The following is an 8,746-nucleotide window of genomic DNA, read 5'->3' as shown; positions in this document are numbered from 1 at the left end:
GAGGTTGTGTTTTAATGTTTGTGTTGGGTTACAGAACTGTAGCATAATCTGTGCTTCATGTGTAAGTAGCCCTCTTATAGAGGCCTATATTTAGCACATGGTCGTGCCATATGGATTTGAGGGTATTATCCTATGATAAGCTTATCATCTCTTCATCAATTTGCACTCTTCATATGTGCTTGGCAGTCGCAGTGGTGCATCATGACAGGAAACATGCAGGGCCATTATTAACCATGAGAGTCAGACATCCAAGCTGTTCCATGTTCCACAGGTTGAAAGTTCCTCTTCGGTGCGCCAGGTACGTTTTCAACTGCTTTGTGCTCATGGATGTTTCTGGTGCTTGTGTGTCAGGGACCATGAGACTACACTGAGCTGATACAGGCTGCTTTTCATTTGAATTGTATAAATCCACATTATTTGCATGTGTGCAGAGAGAGGACAAGTCAGTTATTAATATAACCAGTACTTAGTCAGTTTTCAGTTATTTTGAAGTGTTTTGTTACTTCATCCCACAGTGTGAGTGAACTATTGTTTGTAGTGGCTCTGTGTGTCTGTCTGTTTGTGTTTCCACACTTGCCAATATGACCAACAGAGGCCGACAGAGGCTTGTTGCCTTGTTTCTAGTGTATTTCAGAATAACTTCAATGGTGTGCAGGCTTTTGTGGTGATTTTGAAATAAAGGTGTGTGTTTGAAGCTTCTGAAGCAACATTTGTTCCGGAGTTTTCTGTTACCAAGGCTTTTGGGATCAGTGAAGTAGTCTGATGAGTTCAGTTTGATGTATTAAAGGAAGCTCATTACTGAACTGCTTGTCAAGGCTGATACATGTAGTCAAACTTGTAGAGTAGTCATTGACATAAAGCTAAAGGCTAAAGACGGCTTGTGCTCTCTCTCTCTCTCACTGCCATAACTATCAAGATCCGCCCTTTAAACAATTTCCCCCCGGGGATTAATGAAGTATTCTGATTCTGATTCTATGGTGAGCTACTCACTCTCTTGACCAAAGTATAGTTTCTCTGTCTTATCATCACTTCTCTGAGAGTTTGGGAACAAAAGGCGTCCTGTGACCCTACTGTCTGTTAGCAGAAAATCAGCCTTGCAAGATCAGGGCCACCGACCCAGATTCTCCTGAATCGGGAGATATCGCCAAGTCTCGGCTCTCACAAGAAACACATGTCACCTGCTTCCATGCTTCATGTCACCACATACTGTACATACTAGCCAGGTAGCTGCTAAGCTCAAGTCAGTGATAGCAGAGAAAACTGTTGTCAGAGGAAGAGGAAATGACCCAAACCATCTTTTTTCAAATGGCGTGAATTGAAAAACACAGAAGAATAGAAAATGGACATGGATCCACAGCTTGTGTGCGCCGACTCCACTGGAAACAAATTCACATGGAAGGGAGGAGGGAGCATCAGTGGTGAGTTTTTACAACAGTGAGGATAAAGCGATAGACAATGGATGGATGTTTGCGGTGATGTCACGTAGTCCTGTAGGGGGTGCTCTGTAGAGAAGAGTACATTATGAATCGTCACAGTGAGTGATCAGGGCCATCCCTACAAACAAAACTCCTTCATCAGTTTTAATTAAACTGATGGAAACAGAGGATTCAATATTTGTTTCAGGGAACGCATGTATTCATGTATTCATGTGTTCATGTGTTCACGTGGAAGATGGCACCTGGCGAGCGGCAGCCTGTTGCAGCAGCGTTTTATTACCCAGCTCTGAGCCGAGTATGGTGCTACTGTATTTTTACAACCAGACTTGGATTATCATGACAAGGCTCACCTTTATGAGGGAAGAGCTACTGAAGTGTCGAGCCCACACCAGGCCACCGACAAGTGTCGGTGCAAAGACTTTGGAGACGGCTCATGGTGAATTTACGGGCTACAGCTGTGGTGACGTTCCTGCAGACAGCATGCCGACTGCACGCTCCAACAAAACCTGCTGTGATAAAACTGCACATTTCAGAGTGGCCAGCCTAACGCACTCCTGGTGCAATGCAAATGAGGTGGGATGGATTATCTCACTAACACAGATTTGTGAAAAATATTTGAGAGAAATGGTCATTTTGTGTAAATAAAAAAATGTTTTAGATCTTTGAGTTCAGCTCATGAAAAATGGCAGCAAAAACAAACAAAGTGTTGCGTTTCTATTTCTGCTCAGTAAATATACTTCACTGACATCATTCCACATGGATAAATATCATGATATAAATCAAATCAACTTTTTCTGTCAGGCTGGCTAAATAGTATCTGGATAATATATCTTTATAACCCAATATACTGTATGACATATATGTGGTTATAAAGCTGCACACAGTTTGTTTCTCTGGTCTCATGAGAAGTTTTCTTTTGAGAGGTTTGTGCTTCTCAAATAGACTGTAAATGATTAGGCTTAAGTTAAAGAAGTGTTGTTAAGTATCTTTTTAACTGTATAATTTTGTCGATTCCATGCATGTTTTAATCTATACATAATATTTAATTTATGATATTTAGTGTAATTTACAAGTGTATACACTATAGTAAATACGATGATTATCAATGGAAACGTCATCACAGATACTTTATTTTGATAGCGTAAGTTTTATTTTGGTTTTATTTTATACACTTAGTGCTTCACTTTGAATATGAAGGTGCTGTTGTGACCGTTTACTGCCCTCTAAGGTTAAATATAAACATAAAAACCTTACATCTCTATCAATAACAGTCAATAATGCTTAAAGCTGAGGGCCCCATAAAGGCTCGCGCCGCCCCTGCTGGTTGAATGGTTTAAAACAAACAAAGTCTTTGTCTGTTTGTGTGTTTGTGTGTTTTCTTAACATTTCGGAGATGCTTATGTAAGAGTTTAAATGTGTTAGTGGAGGTGGAGGCGTGAGGAGCGCGCGCGCAGGCTGCTGCTGCCTGTACACAGACAGACAGGCAGACAGACAGACAGACAGAGCATCATGTGGCTCAGAGCTGAAGGCTAAGAGCTGGAGCAGCGGCACAGCGAGCGAACGACACCACAGCTCCATGCGTCAACATGCCAACGTTCTCAGTCATGTATAAAGGAGCAGTGATCATCAGCAGGTAAACGTGTGTGTGTGTGCGCGTGCGCGCGCGCGCGTGTGTGTGTGTGTGTGTTCACACAGCTTCTGTGTGTCAAACAAACTGTAACGGGGTTCACGTTCACCTTAAGTTTAGATGACGTGAGGTTTGGTTTCGATCAGGTTATTCTGTGTGTGTGTGTGTGTGTGGGACTGTGTCTAATTGAAGTGTGGCTCGTGCAGCGCTCGCGAGCTAAGCTGGAAAACGCGGAGCTGCAGCTGACGGTGTGTGTGTGTGTGTTGTTTTACAGAATCATTAAAAACAAATTTTTGACAGTTTCAAATCAATAAAGACTTCGTGTGTATTTCAATCTTTAATCCAGATTAAAATGACTCTCTGTGACCCTGTGATGGACTGATGACCTGTCCAGGATGTCACCGGTCAGTGATTATCACTAAAGACAAAGTAAAGCACGTGTGTGTGTGTGTGTGTGTGTGTTCACCAGCCTGTAGGAGTTACAGTTACATACTGTCTACTGTCTCTACTTCATTTGCTTCCCTGCACTTTGACCTCTTCCTCTCCTAAATATCGTTATAATTTGATTGATGTTCGCCCCCTGCTGGTACAAAAACGTTCACAGTCCAGCTGGTTTGTTTGGGTCTGTGTGAATGTGGTTTTCATGTTTGTAGCCACTTTGTAGCCAGTGAAAATAATGCAGGGTTCACAGTGTGATGATCACACTGTGGATCATCCCTAAATGACTCTTGAACTCTGAATATATAATATTACTATGTAGGGAATATAAATTGCAGTTGAATAAAGGTAATACATGGTGTTATATTACAGAATGTCTTATATAACATCATTACAATAGTAACTGTTACTATCACGATAATAATCTAAGAAGCTGACGTATGAAAACTTGTCTGCACGACACAATCTGAGACCAGAACTTTGGAAGATGTGCTCTGTGTGTTTTTGTCCCACAGGACGTCCTGGTGTGTCTTTATGGAGAGAATATTACTGACACTAGGAGACTTTTTGTCTTGTTTTCGTTGTGCCATACCATAACCACATTCATAATCAGAAACAGATAAGATTGTTCTCTTAGTTTCCACAGAGTCACATCACTTTTCTGCTTGTGAAACATGTTGATGAACGTCTTGTGTATCGTTCATATCTCCATCTCTAACAGGACTCTGATGGGTCCGTACGGAGTAGACCGAGCTGTTCATTCCATGGAGTTCACAGACTGTGAGAATGGCCTGGGTAAGTCACACCGACAGTCCCAGGACTGTTTCATTTACTGGCTCGCTCTGATGTGGCCCTGCTGTGAATCCCCACATATCCAGTAGCGTACCGTGGGGTTTCAGTCGGGGCCTTCAGTAAAAAAAAAACAAAAAAAACACGCCATAGCGCACACGCACACCACTGAGGCTACTGCATCATTACCACCACATCTTCCGTTAAGTCACTCAGCAAACGCAATTTCACAAACCACTATATGACACAAAAACAAGCTTTTCACTTCTAAAAAAGACATATCCCACCATTCCGTAGAGCAGTGTATGGAAACCATTGCACAAAGAGACTCTTCAGCATTTAATAGTCGCTGTTCCACCGTGTCCTCACATCTTGTTGGAACCGTTTTATTGGTGTTCAAACTGATCTTGGACAGACTCTAATCGGGAGTAGACAGGCGCGTCTTTCGGGCGAAAACCAAAAATGCCTTTTTTTGCCGAAATGTTTTGTTAGCTGAATTTTGGGTGCATCTCTAGATGATTTGAGACTTTTGGGACGATTTGATATTAGCTCATATTAGTGTCAGGGACGGATCAACGTCCTTGTAAGAAAAGTATTGCACAATGTTATTCTGGATATAAATAAAATGAAATAGTTTGTTTCCCAGTAGCAGCTAACAAAAATGCATTCAATGACGCTGGTAAATTTCGTCACTTCTGTGGGATCTACGGGTGTTGAGCATAGAGGAGGAACCTTCAAGATGCATTCAAGAAACCCCTTAAATGTCATGATTTCTGCAAACATTTTTATTTTAACGTTTTTTTTAACATTATTACATAAACTACCAACTTTTTATGATCAAGCAAATAATCAAATACTCCTGCCCATCCCTGTTTACTAACACCATGTGCAGCTTACCTCATTATCCTCCATTATCGAGCTGTGGAGCCTGATTTTAAGTCACTGTGTTCACTGAAGTCCTACTTTTAAAGGGATTTTCTCTGCAGTCGGCAGAGTCCTTGTTTGTTTTTGCCGGGGAGGGGGAAGTGGGTCATGCAGCAAAGCCCTAACCCACTTAACACAGCTGTGTTGTTTATGTCTGCCCACGCAAGTACAAACGGCTTTTCTGCATTCAGACTGGAAACAGCATCCTATCATAAACTGTGCATTTAGTCTATTTCATTTCATTTGTTTTTCATTTTCAACCTGTGATATATTTAACCTGTCAATCATCACTGGTGACGCAAAGATATTTGACTTTGTGCCGATAGTCGATTTAGCATTATGTTATATAGTTGTTATATTTGTCGCAGCACCATTTCTTCGTTTTGCAAAATTATAAAAAATGTAAGTTGGAGAGGTGCAAGCGTATAAGTCGAGGAAGTTTTAGTCTGTCGTGTTTGTGTACTGTCATTCCTTTAGAAACATGAGTACGAGGACAGCAGCGATGCCTTTATTATGTGTTGATTAAATGATTACTAAAGTCATTTTGATACTCGATAAATCAAAAAAAGCTTCTTAAATGTGAATATTTCCTGATTTCTTTGCTCCATAAAACAAAGAAATCCTTCAGACTGAATCATTTTGATTTGTTCAGGTTTGAGTCAAACACTGATCAACATGTTTCAATATTTTCTTACATTTTATAGCACAAACAACTAGGGCTGGGTGATATTAGGGATGTCCCAATACAACTTTTTCACTTCCGATACAATACCGATATTGCAGCCTTAAGTAGTGGCTGATACCGATATTGATCCGATACGATATCAGCACGAATCATACGTACTTTTTTGACTTATTTTGTAGTGTGGAATGTTATAATAGGCTTGATCAAGTCATATTACTTCAAAAGAGATCAATAGTATGAGACCCATTTATTATTAACCAATGGGTTACATCAATTTCAACCTTCAACATAAGAATATTGGATTTTTTTTCATGTTAGTTTCATACAGTCTATAGTTAATTTCATCAGGAGGAAAGTACCAAGTGCTCATGGGGTTGTTTTCAGAGCACCCATGTTTCAGAGAACAACCCCCTTGTTTTCACTATTTTGGATTAGCCCAACCCACACAGGGTGAGTGACTCGTCCTTCAGGTAAGCCCGGGGACTGGCCCCACAGACGTACTTAGCTCTGTATGTGGAGGTTCAGGACACATTTAAAACTAAAGATGTTCCGATACCATTTTTTTCCCTCCCGATACCGATTTGTGCCGATACAGAGTATCGATACCGATACCAGTGTGTTATATAAAAAAAATATATCATACTACGCCTGCATGACTGTGATATGATTATCATTGGTGGTAAGGTTTGACTCAGGTTAAATCCTCTGTAAGACATGAACGAATACAGCAAATGGACACCATTTATTTTTACCAGTGATATGTTATTTCGTTTTTCAGCTTGTACGTTTGTTTTGACTCCAAACACCGCAGCACTAGCAGAGCTTCATGTTTCCATGATGACTTACTGGGAAAGGACGCGTGTGACATAATTTTGACTCCAGATTGTTAAAATGAGTCTCTGAACTAACGGTAAATTTTAAAAACAGAGGTATACATACGCATGACACAGGTACGCAGGTTAGTTGTAGCGCTGCTATTTTCGTTCAATAAACGGGCCGCTCCAGTTTGACTGTAGGCGTGCTAACGGAGCTAGCATAGCTAACAACGCTAACGGAGCTAACTGGTAAATACTGCCAAACCGCAGACATGATGAGCTAACGTTAGCTCCTTGTCTACAGGTGTCGGGTGATCAGTTCTTCTTCACACCTCTAAAACAGCGCAGCGCAACTGTTTCAAGAGCGGCAAAGAAGAACCATGTCAGCGCTAACAGAGCTCTAATAAGTGACGTGGTATCGGATCGGTGCATGGACTCCAGTACTCGCCGATACCGATGCCCACATATTTGGCAGTATCGGAGGCATTTCTGATACTGGTATCAGAATTGGAACTCTATTTAACACAAAGCTCTTGGGATGACTGGTTTCTAGGGTATAATTAACAAACGGCGCTGGATTATGAAATAATGTTGTTTTAGCAGCTCGCCTCAGGATGAGCGAGCATGGTGCTAATGGCTAACTCGAGCTTTCTGTGCAGCTTCGTAGACTCTGAAATAGCAGTAGCACACACGCTGTTGTTGTGATCACGTGGGCTCTATATGCAAGATTTTAGAGGCACTCCGATATAATCCGATATGCGTTTTTTGGCTGATATCGGACCGATATCCGATATCTATATCGTATCGGGACATCCCTAGGTGATATACCGGGAGTAAGAGTTATACCGGTATATTATATATTATTTTTATTTGCCTTGTGAACGCTGTTTAATAAAGCTGACCGCTTCTCTCTGAGCCTACAAGCCTAGTTCAGCTGCTCAGCCACGCCCCTTACATGTACGTACTACGTAGTGTTGTCCCAGTAGTGTTGTTGAGCAGAAAAAGAATAATGGCGCTGTTATTTTCCTAAATAAAATGTGTACTTTTACTCCGATACATTTTTATTAACCATCTTTGTTATTCGTTACTACAAAATAAAAGTTGAGCTGGTGACCTAATGCCTGTTTTTAGCTCCAAGTGGACTTAAAACACATCAGCGGCTTGTTGTTTACCGTGTCCGACACCGAGGCTCTGGTCTTTGGGTTTCTGTTGTACTCTCCGGACGGCGGGTTTCAGCTATCAGCTGAGCAGCCAACCGGTGAGCTAGCGAGCTCACACAGAAAAAACTTACTTTCGTCTGAATTAAAACAGTGTGACTAGAAGCTCCACAAACTCCAGAAGGTTAGTTTTAATATTGTTTGAAGTTATTCGTCTGTACCTATTATTATGCTAAGAGGCCACAATAAATGTCATATGGAGGTATGAGTTTTGGTCCATATCACCCAGCCCGACAAACAACTAATCAACTAGTGTATTAGTTAGTTAGTTTCCCGTGTTTCCTGCCACTGGTCACTGCACACATCACAACGACATTACATTTCAGTGCAAATGGCTGTGATCTGATTAAAGAAATGACTATCATGTATTGTAGGGGTGACCCCCCCCCCTCGAGTCAGCAGCGTCTCTGCTGTAGGGACGGGAAGATTGTTTGGGGGCGGGGTCATACTTAAAGGTACAGTGTGTACAAATGTGTTGGTGAAGTTTCATGTTGTCTCACCTCAACCTTACCTTACCTTTGTGTGTTGAGTGAGAACCTATGTAGCCTGATGGAAATATAAAAGAATTGATGTTCAATGAACCTATCAAACTGAGTATAATTATTCTATTTTCAGTTTCTGTCAAATAAGTTAAAGTTAGTTTTTATTAATCCCCTTAGGGAAAGTATTCCTCTGCATTTTGACCCATCCTAGAATTAGGAGCAGTGGGCTGCCACACTGAGTGGCGCCCGGGGAGCATTGGGGGTTGGGTACCTTGGGGTACCCCAGCCCTTTTTGGCCGGGTGGGGATTTGAACCGGCGACCCTCCGGTTACA

At 41.5% G+C, this 8,746-nt stretch overlaps 1 protein-coding gene across 2 annotated transcripts in view; it reads left to right on the top strand.

Annotated features, from left to right (window-relative positions):
* Nucleotides 1-200: 200 nt before the first annotated feature.
* si:dkeyp-72e1.9 (syntaxin-binding protein 4) overlaps nucleotides 201-8,746 on the top strand; it is a 35,245-nt gene continuing 26,699 nt past the window's right edge. Inside the window, exons 1-2 of one of the 2 annotated variants that reach the window (XM_044051479.1) lie at nucleotides 201-298; nucleotides 4,223-4,296. In XM_044051479.1, coding sequence (XP_043907414.1) covers nucleotides 234-298; nucleotides 4,223-4,296 — 139 coding nt within the window. In that variant the 5' untranslated portion in view covers nucleotides 201-233. Of the gene's footprint in view, nucleotides 299-2,902; nucleotides 3,070-4,222; nucleotides 4,297-8,746 lie in introns of those variants that run through there. The other variant, XM_044051478.1, reaches the window with a different exon arrangement.

Source organism: Solea senegalensis, linkage group LG19 (genome assembly GCF_019176455.1).
Source record: "Solea senegalensis isolate Sse05_10M linkage group LG19, IFAPA_SoseM_1, whole genome shotgun sequence".
NCBI classification, from domain to species: domain Eukaryota; kingdom Metazoa; phylum Chordata; class Actinopteri; order Pleuronectiformes; family Soleidae; genus Solea; species Solea senegalensis.
This window is presented reverse-complemented; position numbering and strand designations above follow the sequence as displayed.